Source organism: Ciona robusta, chromosome 1 (genome assembly GCF_009617815.1).
Source record: "Ciona robusta chromosome 1, ASM961781v2".
Taxonomy (NCBI): domain Eukaryota; kingdom Metazoa; phylum Chordata; class Ascidiacea; order Phlebobranchia; family Cionidae; genus Ciona; species Ciona robusta.
The window spans coordinates 8,961,130-8,986,308 of record NC_143235.1 but is presented as its reverse complement, the minus strand read 5'-3'; the positions used below and the strand labels follow the sequence as shown (position 1 = coordinate 8,986,308).

General features: G+C 37.7%; 6 protein-coding genes across 16 annotated transcripts in view; 5 read left to right on the top strand and 1 right to left on the bottom strand.

Moving 5' to 3' along the window:
- LOC149742814 (laminin subunit alpha-2-like) overlaps positions 1-6,258 on the top strand; it is a 43,827-nt gene extending 37,569 nt beyond the window's left edge. For 8 of the 9 annotated variants that reach the window (XM_089893663.1, XM_089893656.1, XM_089893660.1 and 5 more), the window contains 15 exons: positions 257-401; positions 541-676; positions 805-828; positions 1,339-1,474; positions 1,700-1,867; positions 1,929-2,074; positions 2,272-2,454; positions 2,513-2,729; positions 2,809-2,933; positions 3,000-3,189; positions 3,460-3,615; positions 4,019-4,172; positions 4,239-4,369; positions 4,444-4,693; positions 4,927-6,258. In XM_089893663.1, coding sequence (XP_089749789.1) covers positions 257-401; positions 541-676; positions 805-828; positions 1,339-1,474; positions 1,700-1,867; positions 1,929-2,074; positions 2,272-2,454; positions 2,513-2,729; positions 2,809-2,933; positions 3,000-3,189; positions 3,460-3,615; positions 4,019-4,172; positions 4,239-4,369; positions 4,444-4,693; positions 4,927-5,078 — 2,313 coding nt within the window. In that variant the 3' untranslated portion in view covers positions 5,079-6,258. The remainder of the gene's footprint in view (positions 1-256; positions 402-540; positions 677-804; positions 829-1,338; positions 1,475-1,699; positions 1,868-1,928; positions 2,075-2,271; positions 2,455-2,512; positions 2,730-2,808; positions 2,934-2,999; positions 3,190-3,459; positions 3,616-4,018; positions 4,173-4,238; positions 4,370-4,443; positions 4,694-4,926) is intronic. The other variant, XM_089893657.1, reaches the window with a different exon arrangement.
- Positions 6,259-6,605: 347 nt separating this feature from the next.
- Positions 6,606-12,622, top strand: LOC149742813 (uncharacterized). 3 transcript variants are annotated; one of them, XM_089893681.1, is made up of 10 exons: positions 6,606-9,474; positions 9,533-9,664; positions 9,738-9,823; positions 9,881-10,042; positions 10,119-10,197; positions 10,280-10,420; positions 10,739-10,861; positions 11,108-11,235; positions 11,615-11,647; positions 11,733-12,622. In XM_089893681.1, the coding sequence occupies exons 1-10, from the start codon at positions 6,996-6,998 to the stop codon at positions 11,808-11,810; spliced, it is 3,441 nt and encodes a 1,146-aa protein (XP_089749807.1). In that variant the 5' UTR covers positions 6,606-6,995; the 3' UTR covers positions 11,811-12,622. The 3 variants fall into 3 exon arrangements, with proteins under 3 accessions (XP_089749807.1, XP_089749806.1, XP_089749808.1); XM_089893680.1 differs by having other exon boundaries at positions 11,612-11,647; XM_089893682.1 differs by lacking the exon at positions 11,615-11,647.
- Positions 12,450-13,826, bottom strand: LOC149742812 (uncharacterized). The gene is made up of 3 exons (XM_089893789.1): positions 13,514-13,826; positions 13,290-13,439; positions 12,450-12,787 (listed from the first exon to the last, which is right to left on the bottom strand). The coding sequence occupies exons 1-3, from the start codon at positions 13,680-13,682 to the stop codon at positions 12,615-12,617; spliced, it is 492 nt and encodes a 163-aa protein (XP_089749915.1). The 5' UTR covers positions 13,683-13,826; the 3' UTR covers positions 12,450-12,614.
- On the top strand, positions 13,277-16,922 carry LOC149742811 (uncharacterized). The gene is made up of 2 exons (XM_089893793.1): positions 13,277-15,855; positions 15,925-16,922. Exons 1-2 carry the CDS (start codon positions 15,641-15,643, stop codon positions 16,235-16,237), a joined length of 528 nt encoding a protein of 175 aa, XP_089749919.1. The 5' UTR covers positions 13,277-15,640; the 3' UTR covers positions 16,238-16,922.
- Positions 16,923-17,097: 175 nt separating this feature from the next.
- LOC149742810 (uncharacterized) lies at positions 17,098-18,594 on the top strand. Its single transcript, XM_089893791.1, has 3 exons — positions 17,098-17,253; positions 17,578-17,678; positions 18,171-18,594. Exons 1-3 carry the CDS (start codon positions 17,239-17,241, stop codon positions 18,478-18,480), a joined length of 426 nt encoding a protein of 141 aa, XP_089749917.1. The 5' UTR covers positions 17,098-17,238; the 3' UTR covers positions 18,481-18,594.
- Positions 18,595-19,034: 440 nt separating this feature from the next.
- On the top strand, positions 19,035-25,137 carry LOC149742809 (multifunctional procollagen lysine hydroxylase and glycosyltransferase LH3-like). The gene is made up of 18 exons (XM_089893694.1): positions 19,035-19,488; positions 19,947-20,044; positions 20,476-20,612; positions 20,670-20,784; positions 20,895-21,056; positions 21,424-21,487; positions 21,637-21,734; positions 21,839-21,940; positions 22,130-22,258; positions 22,618-22,739; positions 22,874-22,979; positions 23,082-23,203; positions 23,453-23,597; positions 23,770-23,883; positions 23,982-24,155; positions 24,237-24,383; positions 24,440-24,565; positions 24,656-25,137. The coding sequence occupies exons 1-18, from the start codon at positions 19,416-19,418 to the stop codon at positions 24,809-24,811; spliced, it is 2,190 nt and encodes a 729-aa protein (XP_089749820.1). The 5' UTR covers positions 19,035-19,415; the 3' UTR covers positions 24,812-25,137.
- The last annotated feature ends 42 nt before the right edge of the window (positions 25,138-25,179 follow it).

The window sequence follows — 25,179 nt, the reverse complement described above, 5'->3', positions numbered from 1 at the left end:
CTAGGAGAACGTGATGTATAGTAGGGTGGGGAAGACGAGGCACCTTTAGCACATAGTGTCTAAATATACGGATCGTGTTTTAAACAATTAACAACGGTCTATCTCTATCTGAATCGTAAGGATATGGTTTTATAATTTTTTGAATGCTCTTTGTTTTCTACCAAATGAAACAAGAAAATAGAAAAAAAATGTCCCATCTTTTCTCACCCTACTGTAAGATAAATTTCAATATTATAAGATCAATTTTAATTTTTAGCCGGATTTTTATTCTATCGAGCTTAAAGATGGTAGAATCGTATTGAAAATAGATCTGGGTAACGGGGTACACAATGCGACAACTGAGAACCAATACAACACTGGAGAGTGGGTGCAAGTTACGTTCCGACGTTTTAACGGAAATTGTAAGTAACAGTGAACTGATGTTACTCAAACCTTCACTAAACATCTTAACTAATAGTAATTTAAAAAAAACATCACTTTTTCACGAAAAAAGGTAAAGCCCATTTAAATATTACCGTTGACACATTTGAATTTTTGTAGCCCTTCTTTTAATAAGAGCCATCAACCAAAGTCAGGAGAATGTTTGGCTCCGAATACCAGGGTCGGATGAAGAATTAAACTTTACGAGTGATGACGTCATGTGCGTTGGGGGGTTTCCGACCGACAGAACGATCAAGTATGTTAGCTATGCATGTGTTGTTTGATAAACGGTGTTTTATTAGCCCTAGACTTTACCCAGCAGTGTATACTTGTGCTTGTTCAGGTACATTACTTCGTAAACCTTACATATTCTTTCCGTATTAGGGACTATTTCGGGTTCCAAGTGAGGTAATGACCGTATGTGTTACCGTGTGCTGCGCATGTGCCAACATAGTTTTAATGCGTTGCTTTACTAGACTTCTAAACCGACAAATACGTAATGGGATTACTTTGTACTAACGTGTGAACTAAACCAACGTATTAAACCGAAATGTAACATTTGGGACTGGCTTTAAATGCAGTCAGCCAATGTACGCTTTATTGTGTGCGGTAAACTTTCTATTTAGCCTGAAACGGCGACTGGAATGGTTTGATTGTATAATAATATGCGCGGTTGTTTTAGTAGACACCTTAACATTAGTAAACTAGCATGATTGGATTTGAACGGTTTAGTAACTTAACCTTTTTCCGCTGTGATGTTAAAAATTGAAAGTATTATTTGCTGCTTATTATGAAGACATATATGTTAAAATGTACAACCTCACTGCTTGCTAAAATGCGCAGTTTAATTTGCCACAAGCAAACTTTATGTATATTATCTATGACAGTCAGCGACATAAATAATTTTCAATATTTTAGAGCGGGCGTTACCAAAGTTTCGTTTGTCGGTTGTTTGAAGGAGTTTACTCAAAATAACCTTCTGAGGTCGCTAAAGAGCACAGTTGTGGAAGCCGTGGAAAGGGATTCCGGGGTTTTAACGACTTGCCCAAATACGGTGAGTGCTAACTACTTTATCACCATGTAGTTCCTTTAACATTGGGATATAACAAGGTTTATAAATGGTGAATTGTTTCAACGTTATTGTAGTGGAAGTTTCACGGCACACCCGCGAGCACTATTTACTAGGCATATATATTTTTAAAACAAGCACGAAACAATAAATGACCCCCAAATCAGCGAAACAACTGTACTATTTCATTACGAAATACAATGTTAACAGGTTACACGAGACATTGGTATATCAGATGGCGGATATGTGGAACTGGAACCAATTAACTTGAAACCGACTGATTCAATCTCTATTAGTTTCAATACAAGGAACGATGCGGTGTTGTTACTTGGAACAACCGAAAATCGTAAAATGAGGAGACGGCGGCAAACAGATGAGGTAAGCTTGGTGTCTGATGATGTGTTTAATAGTCATTTAATATTAAATTTTCTATACGTAGGCGTTTTATTCACTGTATGTGCTGGATGGTTTCGTACATTGTACAGTAAAGCAACCTGGAAGTCCCCATATTAGCGTCGTTTCGAAATTCAACGTTTACGACGACGGCGCTGAACACACGGCAACTTTACATAGGAATGGAGCAAAGTAAGGGATGTGTAAGATACGACTTTGACTGAATGGTTATATCCCTGTCATGCGAAAATTACTTCATTCATTCCTTTAACTAACCCACTCACGATATTTCCGCATACAGCCAATGTTGTTCGGTAGTTTGCTTGCCAATTAAACTTGCCATTTAAAACTTTGTAAAACCAAAATATGACCGTTTCAATTTATTCCAGCATTACTTTACAAATGAACGAGCAAGGTGACTTTGTCAGCGAATTTCTTCCACGTGACACCAATCAACCAATCGTAGTGCGACGATTTTTCGTCGGCGGGGTCCCTGACGTTTTCAACTCAACGCAGGCGCTTGGCACGGGAGCATCACTGAACGGTTGCGTGCGAGCTGTCATATCTGATCTGTGAGTATTTTGTCGTGATCTCATCTTCATATGAGTCTTATCATGGTCGTTTTGGCAGGTTGGTCAATTTCATGAGAGCTTTGAAAGCCAAGAATTCATTTTTTGGAACTTGCGCGTTCGTGAAGTTTGAACCTCAGCCCTTCCTTACCGTCACTTCTCCCACAACTATTACCACAGCAGATTCTATGAATCCACCTAAAAGATCGACAACTCCGAAAACTGAGCCCAATGAGCTATCCCACCAACCGCCAATGGTAGCAGCCCAACCTAATATGGTAAGTTGAAACACTCTGCCACCTTTTTTCCTTCGTAAAATTCATGAAGCTAAAATTTGTAAATTGCTTTTCCTTACAGACCGACAGCCCGTTTTGTAGATCTGTGTCTGGACGAATGCCAGTTATTCGAGATTCGTCCGCTCACTTCGGTTTAAGTCGAAACAGTCATGTTACTTTCCACCTTAACAAGACTATCTCCAGAAAGTGAGATTCGTTTGCTTTGATTTAATCGGCAATAAGATCCATATGTCTAATCGTTATTTAATGTAGGTTCACTTTTGATTTGAAAGTTCGCACGCTTGCACGCAACGGCATCTTGCTCTACGCTGGCCACAAAACGCAGGTGGATTTCTTTGCGTTGAAAGTAAAAGAAGGTTTTCCAGTCTTTCAGTTTGATAATGGTCGCGGCAGAGGTGAAGCAGACAGCACAGTTCGAATAAATGATGGAAAATGGCACAGGGTAAATAGACGCCGTGATATATATTTACACAAATAGACACTTATTACCGCAAAATGGCGAGTAAAGAAGCCTAACTCTGGTCTAAATATCAGGTCGCATGGCGTGCCACATATAGATATAGAACCCACTTTTATATGGAACCCACTTTTTTCAACAATACAACGCCCTAAATTTAAAATAAAGATCTGTTAAATTCATTTCCAGTTTAAAATTGCGTAATTGTTATTTTAATATGCTACTAAGGCATCTCTAAACACACTATTTTTTCAGATTCGACTGAAAAGATCCCGAAGAAAGGGTTTCATCGCTGTGGACGGGGTTAAAACTAAAACCACATCCCCGAAAGGAGCAAACAGTATGGGTGTTGAAAATACACTTTACGTGGGTGGTTTGCCTGAAAGTTTCAACTCCAATAAAATTGGCCAGGTACGAACAAATTATATGAAATAAATGAATGTATGTAACTTATTTATCCTTAACAACAGTTGTAATAACACAGCAGTTCGCGCCCGCCCACACTTACCAAAAATGTAGTTTTTTTGTTAAATTATATATATTTTTATTGCAACTATTTAGAAACTTTTTAAGGACCACTGGGTTGAATAAACTGCTGTGACGTGTCTTGCCCAAGGACACATACACGCCCATAATGGTGACGGCGCCAAGCCCTTATTCTCGGGTGTAGAATATAGAAGCCTTTTATCCAACCAACGGCTTTTGTAACCTTTGTTTGCACCGGGAAGAATTACTAAAATTACCTACGTAGTTTACAAGAAAGAATGCGACATATAGGGTTTGTTAAACACATCTTAGACACGTTATATTTCAGTTGTCAAGCATGGACGCTTGTATCAAGGATCTGACGTTAAACAGAAGACGGAAGCTGAACCTTGCGAAACCCACGTCCGCATTCAAAGTCGACAAGTGCTATAAGAAAATAGAAGGCGGAGCTTTTTTTAACGGGAAAGGATACGCTGTTTATAGTAAGACCAATCCCATACCATACAGTAAAGCAACTGTTCGTTTTTTTTACATTTTGATTTTAACAGGCAAGAAATACAGAGTCGGTCCCAGCATGTTAATTGAACTGGAGTTCCGAACTTGGGCTCCTAATGGCATCTTACTCGCTATCGACAACATACGGTCAGATGGTCTAGCAATCGAACTTGTAAACGGATCGGTATGTTTATCCTGTGATAAAATACACCACGTGTATTTTCGCATGCCATTGTTTAACTCTCATATTTCTTTTAGATTTATTTTCGCGCTGACAACGGAGCCGGCCCGTTTCAAGCTGTATACAGCGATGAATCTACAATCCGTAGATCCGGTCGAAGAACTAAGTTTAATTTATGCGACGGTCGATGGCATTCATTGGTCGCGAACAAAGACATGAACACATTAGACCTTTCAGTTGATGGTAATGTTGTAACAACAGTTACCAGCACAGCTACTACTAACTCCGCTGATACAAAAGATCCGTTATATATCGGTGGATTACCAGGTATGTTGTTCGCGCATGTCGCGATAAAATTATTTCAAACACTCTTTTTATCCCTGTATTGTAATTTATTCACACACAAAGCTCAAACACGAGTATGGAGTACAATTAACTTTTTGTATGTATGAGTTTTATTTATTTAACCTCGCGTGGAGGGGTAGCTTCGGTACAACTCGGGTGTTTTATTTTATATACACCTTGTGCAAGTTATATATAACTTTGTGTATATTTTACAGATAGTGGCGTAAGACAAAATCAGCTTCGTACGAAAGAGAACTTCCAGGGTTGCATTCGAAGTATGAAATTGAAAACCACACAAGTTGTTCATTTCGATGAAGTCCCGGAGACTGTCGGGGTTTATCCCAACTCATGCCCTAAACGAAAATAAACGAAGAACATTGACAAACCAAAGGGGCTTTGTAACGTGCGGTGGGTGAGTAATACAACACGCACTTGAGTTGACACTTCACTTTTCTGACGAACAAATGTTACAAATAGGCAATGATATTGCCCCACAAGCGAAGCGGTACAGGTTCTGCCTTATATGGTACGAACAAGATAGTAACCACAGTCGATACACTTTTGTTTTATACTGCTAACTACTGCATGAAATGCGCGGTGCCGTAAACACGTTTGATGACCTATTATGTTATTGCGACAACGGTCCAGGAATCACATGTTTTAGTGTTTCCGGGTGCTTACAAAACTTGAGGTGTAATATAAGATCGTGTTCTTGTAATTTTGTAACAAATCAATTTATTACTTAATATTCTTTTTCTTTTTTCTGTTCATATTATTATTTTTCATTCACTTTCATATAAGTCGAAATGCACATGTTTGCGCTTGTCTGGCCCACGTACTTTTTTCTTATTGTTTTATATTTTTATGCGCAAATGGTTACACCTCAGAAACAATAATCATACAGTTACCCAAATAGTCGTTGGGTCAATCTTTTAGGAATTTCCATGTATTTAAGTTTAAGTCAGTTTATTTACCCAAAACACGCCTTGTATGCTTAAACAACCAACGTGCCTGAACAAGTATAAGTTTTAAATTCCAGACCACACTTGTGTAGTATTATAACCATTCATGCGCCATGTTAATGCGCTTGTTGTCTATTGTACTAGGCGGCCCAAACCTCGTGTGATTTTCAACGAGAACTGCGAACCGAATCAGCATATTTTTTTCTTATTTTTACATTCTTTTTTTTGTTGTTGTGGATTTACAAGTTTTAAAAAGCTGTGGCGTTCTCGTCGCTTTGCACGAAACGTCCGCGTTCATTTTTGTTCATATGGAATCTACAAACAAAACAGCATCGATATTATTACTGTACCTGTTTGTAACTCGCACAATTCACACTTTTATATTTGTCATCATCAGCACACAAGCACACTAACCGACACATTAGTCATGTCATGGTGATTTAACAAAGTAATTATTTTCGATAGTTGTCACATTGTTTAATTCGTTGTGATTATTACTATCTCTCACTTTATATTACGTCATAATCATCTCACTGTGAGCAGTTTCGCGCGAAATTGAAATTCAAATACAAAAGGAAAAAGCGATGCACGTGTGCTTTGTTGATTGAGTGTTGTGAAAATCACTACCGAAACTTTGGTATCGTTTGCTCTGCACACATGCCGTGTCAACCTCTGTGGAGATACTTATCTATCTATTTTTTCTGTACATCACCTTGTTTATGAAATTTAATACTTTAACACGTACAACAGATTAAACGGTACCATGGAAAAACATGGTCCAAAAAATAACCTTAATATTGTCACCTCCACCACATTTGCGCATTGCGAAATAAAGTAAACATATATCGACACGCGATAAACTGCGAAAGATAAGTACCTGCAACTAAAAATAAGAATTCGGTAAGGAGAACTAGCTTAAAACTTGAACAATTATTATAGACATACTTTACTTGGGAGGTATACTGAGAAATCTAACGCGCGCGATGGAAGTGTTTGATCAAGCAAATATTTAACATTGGATGTACGAAGAAGCACGCGCTATGATTGCGTCATCGACCATTATAAATACGCCATATTCAATAATAGTTCTGTGTATAACATAAAAGCCATGGCCAGACGGCGACAACGTTTAGAACTCAACGTGACCGAAAGTGGGGATTTTTAGACAGGGGTAGATTTTAGTTTAAAAACTTAGTAATAAGTGAGAAACCTTTTTGTTAGATAGTTTTCTATTATTTCGCTCATTAGTGCCAGTGCAAACTATTTCTATGCATTCTGTTTAGACCTTTAAGATTCAGATTTAAAAATTACAAATTTCTAAAATGAACACAATCTGTATAATGGTATATGCTGTCATGGCAATGACACTGACAGGTCTAGCCAATTCTCAGGATACTTCTACCGCCGTATCCCCAGACATTGTTACAGAAGTTACCAGTCTGGTATCCAGTGATGGTGCGACCAGCCAACCAGCTGAAACCACTGCGACCAACCAACCACCTGCGACCAGTGATGGTGCGACCGAACAGGCAAGTGCAACCAGTGATGGTGGGATCAGCCAACCAGCTGTAACCAGTAATGGTGCGACCAACCAACCAGCTGCAACCAGTGATGTTGCGATCAGCCAACCAGCCGCAACCAGTAATGGTGCGACCAACCAACCAGCTGCAACCAGTGATGGTGCGACCAACCAATTAGTTGCAACCAGCGATGGTGCGACCAACCAACCAGCTGCAACCAGTGATATTGCGACCCAACACCCAACTGCAACAAGTGATGGTGCGATCAGCCAACCAGCCGCAACCAGTAATGGTGCGACCAACCAACCACTTGCAACCACTGCGACCAAACTACCAGCTGCAACCAGTGATATTGCGACCGAACAGGCAAGTGCAACCAGTGATGGTGGGATCAGCCAATCAGCTGTAACCAGTAATGGTGCGACCAACCAACCAGCTGCAACCAGTGATGGTGCGACCAACCAACCAGCTGCAACCAGTGATGGTGCGACCAACCAACCAGCTGCAACCAGTGATGGTGCGATCAGCCAACCGGCCGCAACCAGTAATGGTGCGACCAACCAACCAGCTGCAACCAGTGATGGTGCGATCAGCCAACCAGCCGCAACCAGTAATGGTGCGACCAACCAACCAGCTGCAACCAGTGATGGTGCGACCAACCAACCAGCTGCGACCAGTGATGTTGCGATCAGCCAACCAGCTGCAACCACTGCGACCAAACTACCAGCTGCAACCAGTGATGGTGCGACCAACCAACCACCTGCAACCACTGCAACCAACCAACCAGCTGCAACCAGTGATGGTGCTACCAGCCAACCGGCTGCAACCAGTGATAGTGCGACCAACCAACCAGCTGTGACCAGTGATGTTGCTATCAGCCAACCAGCTGCAACCACTGCGACCAAACTACCAGCTGCAACCAGTGATGGTGCGACCAACCAACCACCTGCAACCACTGCGACCAACCAACCAGCTGCAACCAGTGATGTTGCGATCAGCCAACCAGCTGCAACCACTGCGACCAAACTACCAGCTGCAACCACTGCGACCAAACTACCAGCTGCAACCAGTGATGGTGCCACCAACCAACCACCTGCAACCACTGCGACCAACCAACCAGCTGCCACCAGCGATGCTGCGACCAACCAACCAACTGTAACCAGTGATGTTGCGATCAGCCAATCAGCTGCAACCACCGCGACCAAACTACCAACTGCAACCAGTGATGGTGCGACCAACCAACCAGCTGCAACCAGTGATATTGCGACCCAACACCCAACTGCAACAAGTGATGGTGCGATCAGCCAACCAGCCGCAACCAGTAAAGGTGCGACCAACCAACCACTTGCAACCACTGCGACCAAACAACCAACTGCAACCAGTGATGGTGCGATCAGCCAACTACCCCTAACCAGTGATGTTGCGACCAACCAACCACCTGCAACCACTGCAACCAAACTACCAGCTGCAACAAGCGATGGTGCGACCAACCAACCAACTGCCACCAGTGCGACCAAACTACCCGTTGCAACCAGTGATATCGCGACCAAACAACCAACTGCCACCACTGATGGTAGTACCAGTCAACCAGCTGCAACCACTGCGACCAAACTACCAGCTTCAACCAGCGATAGTGCGACCAACCAACCACCTGCAACCAGTGATGTTGGCACCAGCCAACCACCTGCAACCAGTGATGTTGCGATCAGCCAACCAGCTGCAACCACTGCGACCAAACTACCAGCTGCAACCAGCGATGGTGCGACTAACCAACCAACTGCCACCACTGCGACCAAACTACCAGTTGCAACCAGTGATATCGCGACCAAACAACTAACTGCCACTACCGATGGTACTACCAGTCAACCAGCTGCAACCACTGCGACCAAACAACCAGCTTCAACCAGCGATAGTGCGACCAGCCAACCACCTGCAACCACTGCGACCAAATTACCAACTGCATCCAGTGACGTTGCCACCAGCCAAGCAGCTGCAACCACTGCGACCAAACAACCCGCTGTAACCACTTCGACCAAACTACTACCTGCAACTAGTGATATTTCGACCAACCAACCAGTGGCAACCAGTGATGGTGCGACCAACCAACCAGCTGCAACCAGTAATGGTGCGACCAACCAACCAGCTGCAACCAGTAATAGTGCGACCAACCAACCACCTGCAACCAGTGATGGTGGGACCAACCAACCAGCTGTGACAACCGAATCGAGCTCACAGTCACCGGTTGTAATAGGCCCCACAACAGCAGCCAGCAGTACAGAAGGTAAATTTGATTAACATAAAGCTAATACCCAACTATAACAAACTTTCAATTTATACAGATATAAATGAATGTCTTGATCAACCACAAATATGCAGCATCAAACCCGGTAGTTACTGCAGTGATCTTACTAATGGATATACGTGCATATGTAAACCACCCCAGTACGAATCCAATGGCGTTTGTGTGTCAGGTAATATTTTTGTCAATGTGTATATAGCTTAATTTAGACAACAGCAATAACGGTACAATATGTACGGTTGCAGGTTTGCAATTTGGAGGAAAATTAAAGATTTCGATAGCTGGAAAAAGAAAAAAGCGCGCTGTAACTCAACAAACAGTCGAAGAAATAGTATGTTTGTATTAAAATAATGTTTCCAATACAAAACTAATCACTCGCATATAACAGCTGACGCAATCGTATGCGAATTCGAGTGGATTTGTTAGTGTTACTGCGACGTCTTCAAGCGATGAAACTATTTGGAATTATCAGTTGTTCTACTCTGCTGAATCAAATGTGAATTCAAGTTACATTTCAAACTGGTTTTCAGACTATTTGACAGAACAAAATGTAAGCTGAGCCATAATATAACAATGCCTACATTTTCAAATATTCAAGGTATACTAACACGTTAATTACACCACAGTGCAATGTTGATACGACAGAACCATGTTCAATTGGTGGAATTCAAGTAGTTCCGAAAACGTCTGTGGCGGCAGCGGGAAGTATGTACTGACCTTTTTACAATTTGGTTATATACGGTAACTCGTATTTGAAGAAAAGGGTAATATATTCATTTTCAAACAGATGCAGGAGATGTGGTATGCGAAGCGAACAAGGATTATTGTGACGTAACTAGCACACAATGCCAGGCAACTGGAGGAACTTTGAGTTGTGTTTGCTCGGAAGGTTTCTACACAATGCCTGGCAATGAAAGATACTGCGCAGGTGAGGTTCCTGGATTTTCCGGTTTTGATTAAAAGATTGTATTGTGCTTTTATTTGACCGTCAAATTCATGTGAGATTTTTACAGCAAAGGACGTTTGTGCGAAACGTTGGTGTGTGTGACTAAAGCCACGTTCAAACATATTTGGCTTGCGTCATAAGCTGCGCTGCATAGATCCACAAACACCACACCCCTATATATATTGCGTCTGTAGTGTTTTATTATGACACAGTATAGGTCAACCTCGAGGAGAAGCTATTATATTTTTTTATTTGTGTTAACATATCTAACAACTTAAATACACCTCCTATTTGTTACAGCTAAAATTTGTATCACGAACAGTCACTGTAACGGCCCCAACGGTGTGTGCGTGGTAGACCCAGCAACATTAGCACCTTACTGCTCCTGTAACTTTGGCTTCTCTGGACAAAATTGTAACGATGGTTAGTATGGCTTTATCTTTATTTGTTTTCTATTGTACTGTTGTGGGGAAATTTAATTGTATTGCTGTGGCCCTTGTTATAATTGGGTGTTGAATTAAAGCTATACAGTAATCTCAGAATATTCGGTTCTTTAAGGTACCACATGATCTCAGTCATTCAGAATAGAATGCTAAAATACAAAACCGTATTGTTTTCTTATTTAGTATAGTTGTTCAAGGTCAAATATTCCACGGCTTTTTTTTCTAGCTTGGTTGCTCGTGTTCGTCATATTTGCTTGCTGTATTGGAGGAATACTTATTCTCGTTACTGTATTTTGCTTTTGGAGAAAACGCAAAACAGCGAAGTCTAAAAGTTACTCGAACGACGTATGGATGGTACGTATTGAAGAGATATATAGTAGGGTGGGGGAAGATGGAAACTGTATTTTTTTGCCTTATTTGTCAGTAAACAAAGAACATTCAAAGGTTTCTAAAACCGTAATCTCACGACTCCCAAAGACCGTTGTTAATTGTTTAAAACACGATCGGATATTTGGATATTATGTGCTAAGGGTGTGCCATCTTTCCCCACCCTACTAGATTACAGTAACAAAAAAAGCACAGAAGACATGCCATGTAAAATAAGCTGTGGTAAAAACGTGTTCCTGTTTTTTTTTTAACTTTTTTAAAAACACGTGATAGTAATTTATTTATTATACCAATATATCGGGGTTACGTCTTATCGTTTTATGGAATGAAATTTCTTTGACAGCAGAACCACCCACCGAAACGAACGAGCGCGTACAATGTAAGTATATGTAAAGAGAAACAAAAGAGGGGCGAAATCTTGAAATATCTAAACGCATATACCTAAACTGAAAAATGGTTTTCAGAATGCTTACAACGAGCTGGAAGGAGCTGGTAGAACTAACAATGCGTATGAATCTATAGAGCAGAGGAGTTATTTATAGTTTCAATTGAAAATCCCGTGGATTTGGCGCACAATTCATAACAACAGGGCACGAACAGTACACGGTATTGTGATGTTTCCATAGTGACAAATATATGAACGCCCAAAATGGTTTTAACGATCAAATGTAAAAAGCTGTAAATTTAAAAAAAATCGTTGATAGGGAATCAATATCACCGGGTTCAGTGTACAAAGATAATGTGTTTGAGACAATCTAATATTAGTTTAATCGAATTGAAGACAGCGTCTTAGTGTTTAGGACTTAAGTCAAAACCTATCGAATTTCGTAAACATGTCTACCACAGTGAATTTTTAAACTCACGCTTACTGGGGTACGAATTAAAACATGTAAAGATTCATACCCAAGAATGTTTCATTTGTTTTGCCATCGTTGACTTTATTAATTTTATTTCCAAGGAACACTTGGGAGATGATTGTCTTGTGTGTGTTTAATTTTCTTGCACAAATATTAGATAAAGATAAGTTATGTCAAGCCAACGAATGATGTGAATTTTTTTTTGTTATAATTTCTAATATGCTTTCGTGTGTAATAATCGATCGTTGATATAATTTTACTGTGTTATTTTGTTAGTTTGAATGTTTTGTGTTAATTTATTTTCACAACTATTTTCATTTTACGTACTTCGCTTAACTCTTTACTGACGCCACACGGTAAAGTCCCAGACGAAACATTGCGATTCTATTTGCTTAAACTGTTATTACAAAACTGCTGTGCCAAACCACACACCCACTGTTGTGACTACAATATACAAAGTTTGACTCAAATTGTTCAATACAGACATTTTTATATGACGTCGTATGTCTTCTTACTCGCTAGTAAACCAACCGTGCCAGAAACAATTCCGCCGATGCCTGCCACCCAACCTAAGGCGTAACTGTATCCAAAGGGCGGAGGCGACGACTTTGAAATCAGTGTTTGACCTGTATATACCATGACGGCCGCAAACGATCCAATACCTGGGGAGCAGAAAGTACATTTGACTTTTTGTACATGCGATTCGTTTGTGTCACACGCAAGGAAGAATGTATTAAAATAAGGAAGGGTTATAAAACACAATAAGTTGTAGCAAGGTTATTCTACTCCACAGTATTTAGGCTACAACAAACATACACAGTCAGTTAAATCGCGTATTAAAAAAAAAACGATTGAAATTCAGTAACATATTCTGGGGCTCAATAGTTTAGATATATATATATGGGGTGGGGAAATCGGGACACATTTAGCAAATAATATTCAAATATCCCGATTGCGTTTTAAACAATTAACAACGACGGTCTATGAGAGACGCAAAAAAAATAGTTTTATTTCTTGTTTACTACCAAATGGGAGGAGAAAAAAATGATGAAAAGGTGTCCCATCTCTCCCCACCCTTCTATATGTATAGCCTACTAGTGGAGTATCGCATTACAGTTATATGTATCCGTACACAGGCTACAGACGTGCAATAAATGAACTTACCTGCAAGAATGTAAACAGCAGAACCGATCTTTACAATTTGCCGTTTTTCGTGAACAATTCCAACCAACAACCAAGCAAGGCCGAGCAGCATTCCAAGGCAAGAAACTGACATTAAACCAAGCGTGACGTTGGCAACAACTGTTTGAGACACTGTAGAAACACTTTAGTTACAACAAGCACAAAATTGCACCTATCAAGTCATATCAATGTTGCTTTAGTCTTACCTATATCAATGTTGCAAGAACCATCCAAACAAGACAGAAACAAGCCTTTCTGGTGATAAATTCCGTCTTTTGTGTACACGAACCAACCGGTTGTGAAGAGACACGAGGCGCATGCGGCTAGATTAAACGCAAACATAATAACTGCAGCCAATTCAGTGGACTTCACCATTTTAATTTTCTTTATATTCTAAGCTCCGTTTCTTGTTGACTACACTCAGATACTGAATATTCCGCAAACTGTTTCTGGCAATCTGCTATATCTGATTTTTATACTTCGACTCCTGAAGTATTCTTCCTTTTTTGGTGTTTTCGCATGTAAAAATACAAATGCGCACGTATATACTGTTCACGTGCAAACGAGCAGTTTATTTTTAAGCAAGCCTTGATTCGGCATGTCCCATGTTGTCGCATATGCGTGTCCGTTTCCCTTAATTAGCGCTAACCTTTTAATTAACTTTGTCCGGCACCGGATACGTGATATAAGTAGTGGAGAAATACAACATGTTTAAATGCAAGGATACAGCGTTTCTTATTACTGACGGTTTTGAAGTTCCGTTTACGTATTAGGTTTTTTGCCTGACCTGCTATCTTAAACTGAAGCACACATGAAAATCGTGTCTGCTAATTATTATAAATTTATTTTACAAGCACGAAAGATTATTATATGCACATATCTTTCAACCCTGCATGCATGTTTTTTACGATTTTCTTATACAAAGATATAGTGTATGCACTAATGGTGCATATATACGTGTCTGTTTAATTTTCTTGTATGGGCATGAAAGAATAAGACATTTGCATTTTTTGCTATTTTTTTAGCCTAATCGCTCTTTATATACGGATTAGGCCACTTACAATAAAATATACCTCTAAAATCCTAGTTTATTCCTTGCCGTAAAAATAATTATACAGTAGGGTGGGGGAAGATGTGACCCATTTTACCTCTATTTTCTCGCCCCGTTGAGTAGTAAACAAAGAACATTCAAGAAATTATAAAACTATATGCCCATGACTCCCATTGACCGTTAGTAATTGTTTAAAATACCTTCAGGATATTTAGATATTATGTGCTAAAGGTGTCCCATCTCCCCCCACCCTAATATATATAGAGTAGGGTGGGAAAGATGGGGCATACTTTATTCTATTTTTTCGTTTCAAATGATAGTAAACAAATACAATTCAGAGAATATAAAACTGTATCCCCACAACGCCCATAGACTGTTGTTAATTGTTTAAAACATGATAAGGTTATTTGGATTTTATGTGAGAAAAAATTTCCGATCCTACCCCCACAGTACGATATATCAAAAATTAACAGTAGCAGAACAAATTTGGAGATAAACTTTTAAAACATTAAGTTGAGGATGTTCCTAACTATTAAAAACTACCAGAGGAAGTAGAAACGGCAAATTAGATGAGTAAACCATTGCGTGACTGCGTAATAACACCGATTAAAATTAACCTACGAGTATAGAATCATCGCACGATATTCGCAGTTAACCTCTTGCTTTATGCTGGTTGTTTTTCCTTTTATGGTTGGGTGACGTATTTAACGCGATCAATTTTTACATCTAACTTTAATTCATATTATTCGCTTACTAAGACAAAACAAATCACGTTAGGACTTTTCAAGAAAGTTTCGCTTACAACGAATGTATATTCGTCGGGAAATATCTAAGTTTCTGCTGTGAAAACTTGTATAAACCTAGTTTCCGACCACCTGTAAACTAGGAAACTAAACTGTGTTCGGCTGTTGGTTAATATGTCGGCCTGCACCTGAAAAGACCTAATTCAATTATAGTTAGCGACACTTATAGTGTTAATTGTACCGGGGTAGTTATTCGGGTGGTATACGTTGTGTAACTTGTGAAATAGAGTGTAGATGGGTAAGTCTTTAACATATTTTATGGAAATTTTGTGAAATATGTAAAACCCTTGATCGAGAGTTCGTAGTTTAGTTTCAGGGTGTTAAGCAATAATGTATATGTATGAAGTTGAGAATTAGTTTCACAGTTAGAATTCTGCGTATAAATATGGGGTGTTTGAAAAACTTTATCATATCCCAAATCACTTTGTGCGTTGTAAAGTTACAGCTGAAATCAGAAACTTAAAGAAAGATAATACGGTATGAAGATTTCGATGAAACTAGTTCCGGTAGGTTACAGGGTTAAACATGTATTCAGTTCGTATTTTAGTCCCGATGAGTTTTTATCATTGCATATGTCGTTTTGGTTACAGTTTGCGATGTTGCTATTCCTGACCTGCGTATTGAAGGAAGCGTCAACTTCAAATCAACAGTTGTATAAGAAAGCAATCATGAGTCTGGATGCATCTACTGTGCGGTAAGTATGCTACACAGTATTTCACGCAATAATTTACGAATATTATTTCAGTATGGTAACTTTTAACAGGTTTTTGCGGGACAACATGTGCGTTGTTGTGCGCAAAATCAGAGGCAACAGTCGTGGAATTGCAAGATGGAGTAAGGTTATGTTTTTCTGTCGGAATTTAGAGCAGTCCACCTTGTCGACGGTGATTTGCAGTCAAGAGTGCATAAATCCGGTCACTTGCCGGCAGTTTCGTGGAGTGAAAAGTGTTCCGGTGCCTGGTGCGGTCAACGTTGTAATGAGAGATGGTCAACGTCAAACCATCACTTTGAACACGGCGTGCATTTGTGTTGCTCGCGAGAGGTCGACAAAGAGTTGTGTAAAGCGCAGAAATTAAATCCTATACAGAAATAACGGGTTCTATTCGTTGTACAAACATAGAGTTCCTTTTGCCGTGTTTTGTTATTGAGTTGAATAAAAGCAAAGTAATGTAACATTAAAGTTTCATTTATATTTGTTTAATAGAAACTTATGCGTTACGATTCCGACGAAATGTTTTTGCACCAAATTTTAAATTTTCAAATTGAAATTACAGTTGGAATAAATGGTAATAAGTGAAACTTAACTGTATCATACTTTTTACCTTGATCAATTTACTTAACATTGTAGGTCAATACTTTAAATATAATTAACCATGAGATAAAATTAAAAGTAAAAGCGCATATTAATGAATGCGTACCAACAAACAGCAGAACGCAATTGACAGAAGGCGGGAAAAGCTACAATTTCTGGGTTTTGAAAGAGTATATATCATGTGCGGGATTAACCTATAGTATATACATATTCTAAAATAGAAATATGACTCATAACTCACACTAGGAAAGTTTCAAACATTTTTCTCAGTATCGCTGGAGAACTATAGCTAAGTTGTCGACCAAAGATTTTATTTGGATAATCATTTGATACAATAGAGAAAAATGAATAGGTTTGGGAACAATACGCAGTATACCAAAAACCAAAGGATTGGACTCGGGGGTGGTGTCTCGAACTGGAATTTTGTTATTGTTAGTTTGACGAAAAGTCCATGTATAACAATCGATACAAAAGCAGTGGAATAGGGACAGGTGTTTCTGTAAATATACTGCGTGTAAATATTGCCAAATGCATGCGGTAAGTCCCGTAAGCAAATATTGCGATTTAAACTGACTGTAATAGGGGAATGTGTGGCTACATTGTAAAAATACAACATTTAAGTCAATTGTAAGCGAAACTCGATTCTCTAAACTTTCATATAAAAACGATCGACATGGGGTTGCACATCATTCAGCATTTCTCAAGCAGAAATTATCAGCAAAGAAAGATTAAAGTGACGAAAACAGCTTATATTTTTACAACAATATGAAGTTCTTTCAGGTTTGTTAGTATAATTATATTGGTCGATGTGAAGCTGATTTGTGTTTTAACAAGTCAGATCTCATACATACAGCGTATGCTTATTAATAACATAACTTAAGTATTGTATAGTTGTATGAATGTATGGGGTAACATGGGATACCGTTATCTTCTAAACCCCATGTTTCCTGATCGTGCTTTAAAGTGGTGAAGATGCGGTAATTATTTCTGTACATATTTTTCGTTTACTACTAAATGTAACTAGGAAAGAGAACCTCATCGTTCCTAACCCTATACAGACCTACTATATAACATATCTTAAATATTGTATATTTTGTGTTATAGATTATTGCCCTATTCCTGCTCATCAGCGTATTGGCAGATGCGTCAAAGCAAGCTAAGTTGTTCAAGAAAGCTAAACGTGGTTTAGATCGAAGAACTGTTGAGTGAGTAGATTTTATACAAATTGAAAGCAGTCTGAATTGATATATATATTAATGTCGATATACCTTACTTTATCCTCGCGTTGCCGGAAAACGACCGTCGTTATAAAACGGGAGTTTCATTTTATACAGCTCGTGCAAGCTTACGAGTTACCCCTTTGTAGGTGATCGTTTTTTTTTGGATTTTGTCATTTTTTATGTGTGGCTGATAATTTGGACAGCCCATCAGTGACCACTAGTTGGGGCAATTGCCGTTAAGTGTCTTGTCCAAGAACGCAGACGCCCACAATGGTAGCAGTGACGAGCCTTGAACCCTTCTGGGTTAGAGGCGCAGGCGCGCGCTAACCACCTGTGCAACGGCGGCGGACTTATAATTTGTAATTTTGCTTGAAAAATACAAAAAATCAAACGTTTAGAGTTTTTTTTTTTACAACGCATTCGTTCGTTACAATGATTATTCTATTTTTAAATGCAGTGTTTACGATTTATTTTCAGATTTTTGAAGAGAAATAAATGCACAGTGCGGGGAGGGGAGTCAAGAGAAGATATAGGGGTTGCACGATGGAGTCAAATAATTTTTTCCTGTCATAATTTGGAACAGGACTTGCCATCGGTCATCTGCGATAAAAAGTGCGTGAACCCTGTTACATGTCGTAAAATTCGTGGGGCAAGAAATGTGCCAGTTCCAATCGTGTCTACAGTTCAGACAAGGGACGGCAGCTGGGAAGAAGTTACACTGCACGCTGCGTGTACTTGTGTGGCCCGTGGCCGTGTGACGTCAAGGTGTAATTCAAGAAACAAGTGAACTTATATACAACAGAACAAGAGGCCCATGCTTTACTTTGTTTAATAACAAGTGTTTTTAAATAGAAATGATTGCTGTAGTTATTAATAAATATATTTGAAACATTCCGTAAGATTTTTGGTTAGCCCGCCTCGAAAAGGTAACTTTCTTTCGTATCGAAGACTTGTAAAAAAGTTGATTAAATTGAATTAGATTAAATCTATTCAAGAGGTAAATAGAAAGTAGGTGCTAAGCGGCGGATTTCGTTTGTGAATGCAACTGCGTGAAACAAACAACAAGCGTTTGTTTCTGCGAGTGCAAAGAATCTCCCGGGGCTTCCGAAGTTTGCGCCCTTGTTCAGAAGGCGAAGCTGGTCTTTACCGCGTTCCCACTATTTGGTAAAGAAGAGTCAGCGACGAGACGTCAAATACAGACTAGAGCATGACCTAATTGAAGCGCACAAATCGCTGCGTTTCCGTAGCAGACGCGCTGTGGTTGGTCGGGTTGCTCACGTAGGCAACTTTTTATAAAGAGAGAGCCATGGTAGTACAGCATCATTACATGGTAAAGGATAGAACTTTAGAGAGGGCCACAGTAGTATAGTAGCATTACAAAGTAAAGAATAGAACTTCGGTTATTAGCTTTGTCGAATCATTAAAGGTCTGAAGACATACTGTTGTCTTGCAGTAAAACATACTAGTGTGGCATATTTATGGTGATAATCAATTATCAATCCCACACGGATTTATGAAATACAGACAGTGTATTGACAGCAACAATTATACTGCACTGTTTACAGTCTTATATTCCATAGTTGGGTGCAAGTCCATTATGTGTAGTGTTTAGTATCACATAACAATAAATTTCTACCATTTGGAAAAAAGTTAACTGTAACACCCATATTATTTGTTACAATTCTGTTGGTAAGGTTAATACATTACTTTGTAAACAGAAACATGGTCTCCCTGTTGAGTGTTTCTGTAACTTTGTTCTGTTTGTTTTTATCGATTGAACATGCCAAATCACAAGGTAAGTCAATAAATGATATATTTTACCTATGGCATGTTTTTAAAGCCTGTGGCTGGATTGTTTATTCTATGCCTCGGTCTAATTATTTTATCTTCCCTTTTTGAAAAGATAAATAAAAATTAATGTTGTGTTATATACAAAGTATAATTATTAGTTTCTGTAACTTTCTTTTGTAGTGTTCATTCCAATTACTGTATCCATTGTTTCAACTTAGCTTGTTATTTTGTGTTATAAAACTATTTACCACAAACTTCATGGCATGTTCTGTCAGGCTACTACTTATTTATCATAAAGTGCACCGAATGAATTAATGGCATGGAAATTATTTTTCATATCAAACCATTTACCTTTGCAAAATAATTTCAAAACTTTGCTGAAGTAGGTACCTCTTTCCCCAGTCATGATGAAATGTAGAAAAATCAACCTGCAAAACAAAATTAATAACTTTTGTTATTTAGAAACGACTGAACTTTTGATAGTAACTGTAGCAACCGATGAAACTGATGGGTTCGTGAGGTTCAAGGAGTCTCTCGATTATTTTAACTTAACAGTTTTGGTTAGTTATGTTTTCCAGTATGTACATATATTGTTAAGCATGAATTGACATTTTACCGTTAAACTAATGAATTGAATATTGTATAAAAGAATATTAAAACATATAGACTAGATAGTTTTATTACCCTAAATATCGTATGTATTTTATATGTCAATGTCATTAATTCTCATCCCTGCAATATTTTAATGAATATAGCCCAACCTTTGTTATTATGATCAAAGAGTCCAATAAGAAACTAGGAATTTTGGTATAACATTGATAATTAGTCTACATAATTTAATTAAATCAACCTGGTGGACTGGTGGTGGTAACATGATGTTCTGTGTTCAAATTTAGCCTACATGGGCGTTCATACCAGAGTTAACCATTGTCAATTAAATTTTAAACCCCAAAGGAGTATCGTATATTGAACACTACGTTCATATTCTTAGGTTATTGGAATGCATGAGGAATGGGTGGGTGGAGATTTGAGTAGAGGTATGGGGGGAGGACAGAAGATCAATATGTTAAAACGAAGTTTGGAAAGTTACAAAGACAACACCAACCTGGTCCTGTTTTTCACAGATAGGTAAGTTACTGCAAAAAATGTGGCATAAAAAAGTAATATCCAAAATATCTTTTTCAGCTATGATGTGGTGTTTACTGGAGGCAAGGAAGAGATAATGTCCAAGTTTAAAAAGTTCAATGCAAAATTAGTCTTTTCGGCAGAGTCAACAATATGGCCAGATGCGTCTCTAAAGGTGAAATGTGTTGATGTTAATTTTGAATGTACAAATGTTTTCTGATAAGTGTATAAGTTAGAAACTATGAAAATTTGTTCTCGGAGTGGTAATGTTTGAAATCCTTACAGGATTTGTATCCAGAAGTTACAGTGGGCAAGCGATTTTTGTGCTCTGGTGGAATCATTGGTTATGCACCAACATTTTGGGAGGCCATTAATATGCAGGACATTTCAGACACTTTTGATGACCAACTGTACTACACAAAGATATACCTTAACACTACTCTCAGGGTACATATTTGTGATAAAAATATTTGTGATAATAGAACTACCACTAAGGTTTGTCTGATTTTAATATCTGGGTAAAGGTCCAAGCTTGTAATTGCAAACAGCAACAGACAAACTCAATTTCACTGAAAGCAAAACAAAGAAAGGTTCCGGAAAAAAGAAAAAAAAAATATTATAATGCTGTGTATTTATTTCATAGAGGGAGGGTAGTGACTGCCCCCGTGCAGATGTCTGCCACTGCTTGTCTGCTGAATATGTGTTTTAATGGATAATTTGAATTTCTAGTTGTTTACAATGTAGTGGTTATTACTTTATACTGATTTTTTGTATAATCTATATATATTTAATGTTAATATTTATTTCATTTCAGGCTAAACTTAATGCTACGTTAGATCACACAAGCCAACTTGTTCAAAATATTAATTTTGCCAAGAGTAAGTACATTAAAGATTGTTTAAATAAAAAATACCAATATATTGTTTTTACAATTTCCTGTTGGGAATCAAGAACGTTTTTCTTACTTCTGGAAGTAGAGTTTTTTGAAGTCAAGTTTTAACTGTTAAACAAGCAATTTTCTGAACAGGTGAATTGGAAATAGTTCAGCAAGGAGACCTCTCAAGAATACAAAATACTGTGTACAGGACTTATCCAGTTGTTATTCACGGAAATGGGCCGTCAAAGGTGTGTGTTAATGTTGTGTTTATCTATACCATTATTCTTGTAATCTGTTAAGTTAAGCATGAATAATTAATTTTTACAATTCTCCCTTCAATTGATTTCCTCAGCTGGAGCTTAATTACATGGCAAATTATATTCCTGATGGATGGCATAGCAATTTCGGCTGCAGGAAATGTGAATGGAACCTTCTGCAGTTGCCAGAAGCAGAGGTATGCTGTGTATTTACTTACCATGTACAATATTTTGTACCTGCAGTGTATAATCAACTAGTTTGTCTACATGGCACCTAAATAAAAAGACTTTTTAATAAAGTTTACCACTTAAATTTCCTGCACTTTCCTTGCCACGAAGACAAAAAAGTGACAATGTGATATCATGGTTTACTTCTTCGTTTACAGGAAAATCTTCCAACAGTTCAGCTTGCAATATTTATTGAGCCCAACACTCCGTTTATCCCAGAGTTTCTTTCAAGAATTCAACAGTTGGATTATCCAAAGTCAAAAATTACATTGTTTATACATACAAATGTAAGTGTTTGACAGATTCATGCCTACCCCACATATTTTAATGACTTGTGTTTCATATATTTGCATTGCACTTAGCCCACTGAATGTATTAAATGTTACCATACTTGGATTTGTTATCTCAGGTTTTTTACATGGTGCCCTTTGACATACGCACAAACCCTTTATCGTTAATGTCATTTTGGTTATTACATTTAACTTTGTTTTAAAAATATTTGCGATTCTGTTGTTTATAAACAGTTCCGAAAAATTATGCTACTAATTACTAGAGATTACTTATTTCATATCATCAGGGACAAAGTCACATAAAAACTTTAGAGCATACATTGTTATCATTACCTTTATTTCCTTATACATTCCAGGAAGAGAACACAGAACGTTATGTTTCACAATTCTTGCTACGTCACCGGGTAAAGTATCAAGGTGTTCAAGTCATCTCACCACACGATGGTGTTCATGAGGCAACCGCTAGAAATATGGCTTTGTAAGTTTAATTGGATTTTGTATCTTTATTTAAATAAATATTACTTTATAGAAGTTCTTTTAAAAAAGCTAATGTGATATTACTTTATTATTCTGCATTTAAATTAAAAATGATTTTTTAAATTTTTTTTTCAGAGATCATTGTATTCTTAAGAATTGTGATTATCAGCTTAGTATTGATGGCAATGTACAGATAACAAACTCTAGCCTTATTAAGTTTCTTATGACCAAGAATAAGCAGGTTGGTTATTTTTTTCAGCAAAAATATAGGAATTTTTGTATTTATTTTTTTTCCTATTTTCAATTTTTCAATTTTTATTATTGTTTAACTGTTTAAACTTAGGTGGTTGGTCCACTTGTAAAACTGCATGAAAAACTGTGGTCCAACTTTTGGGGAGCTTTGAATGCGGATGGTTACTATGCGAGATCAGCTGACTACATCTCCATTGTAAATAGAGAACGAACGTAAGCATTTTATTTTTACTACATTCTTAATGTATGTAAGAAAAGTATTACCAATTAGAAATTTAAAAAATTATAAAATTTTCGATGATTTTAAAGTAAAGATAACTGCATAAATCTTTGATAAACAGTTAACAATGTATGGACAACTGTTAAAATTTTATTATGTGGTGTCAATACCAACAAGCATCAACGTTGTGTAATAGATTTTTATCACATGCATAATATTAAATATTGTCAAAATTATTTCAGTGGCATATGGAACATTCCTTTCATAAGCTCTGTGTACCTCATGAAAAGTGAAACAATAAGGTTCTTACTAAGCCGTGTACCACAGCCATATTTCTATGAAGATATGGACGCTGACATGGCATTTTGTGCTCATGTTCGACAGGAGGTAATACTTAAAACTGTGTAAGATATATAAATGAAAAGTAAGTTATTAGTGACATTAGTGTAATGACTTTTTTCCAAAATACATGTGTTGTTTGATTGCATTTTTAATATATATTTACAAATCTGCAGTATCTGCTTTAGTAATAGGAATTATGAATTTACATCTGTTTCAGGGTATATTCTTGCATGTTACAAATGAAGCAGAGTTTGGTCGTTTGTTATCAAAAGCAAATGTCAATCCTGGCCCTGTACATCCAGATTTGTGGCAAATTGAAACCAATAAAAAGGTAACAGAACTAATATTAAAAAAATGAGTGATATCATTTACAGTAACACAAATACTAGTTTGTGATAAATTATTTAATTTACATTATCAATGGTACAGGATTGGGAAGAGAAGTACATTCATCCTGACTTTTGGAATCTAACCTTGGAAAACACTGAAGTATCACAGCCATGCCCAGATGTTTATATGTTCCCTCTCTTTACTGAGGAAATGGCGGATGCAATTGTTGATGTCATGGAAAATCACGGAGAATGGTCAGGTGGTAAAAACAAGGTAATGAACTATGAATAAGACTCTTTTTGCTGTCTGTAATTTTTTTTTCAGTAACAGTACAGTACTTTGACTTAATTGCAGGATGATAGGTTAGCTGGAGGATACGAAAATGTACCCACTGTCGATATTCACATGAACCAAGTTAATTATGAGAAACAGTGGCTTCATATGCTGGCAACATATCCTACTCACATAATCCAGAAGGTGTATCCTGGCTATTACACAAAGGTATGCATACAAATTATACAAGTCGAGAGAATCCTTTACATACTATAATAATACAGGCAAGTTCTATTATGATGTTCGTGGTGAGGTATAGGCCAAGTGAACAGTCTTTTCTACGGCCACACCATGATTCTTCAACATGGACAATGAACGTAGCTTTGAACACATATGGTGAAGACTACGAGGTAAGCAAATGTTTTTAATACATTCACTGCATTTAAAATATGTACTCACAAACTTTACTGTAGTGTTTTTTATTTAAAATTTTAAAATAGGGTGGTGGATGTCGATTTCTGCGATATGATTGCTCTGTGACACAAATTCCTAAAGGGTACGCACTTGTCCACCCCGGTAGATTAACTCACTATCATGAAGGGCTGCAGACAATGGAAGGAACACGATACATTGCTGTCTCCTTTGTTGATCCGTAAATTCAAATGAGTTGGTTGGGTAGAAAGCAAAGTTAAAAAATCATGGCATTATATCACAATTGATTAGATTTTACTTTTGTATAAATCATAGTATTTATAAAATCAATCTGTAACTTTGTTAATTAATATTTTGTATTATCATGGTACACGTTTTAAATTGTAGCAAACAAACCAAGAAACTTCATTTGCACTTGCTGCTGTATAAGAGTCTGCCAATTGAGGATTTACCCCTAAGTATTATGTTTACTATAGAACGCTTTTTATACCGATGTTTCCTTTTGGAGATTGCATTGCCAAATAAATACTAACCCATGCATTCAAGGAAATATTGAAAGTTTGGAAATTAGATTTCTAGGATATAAAGAGTG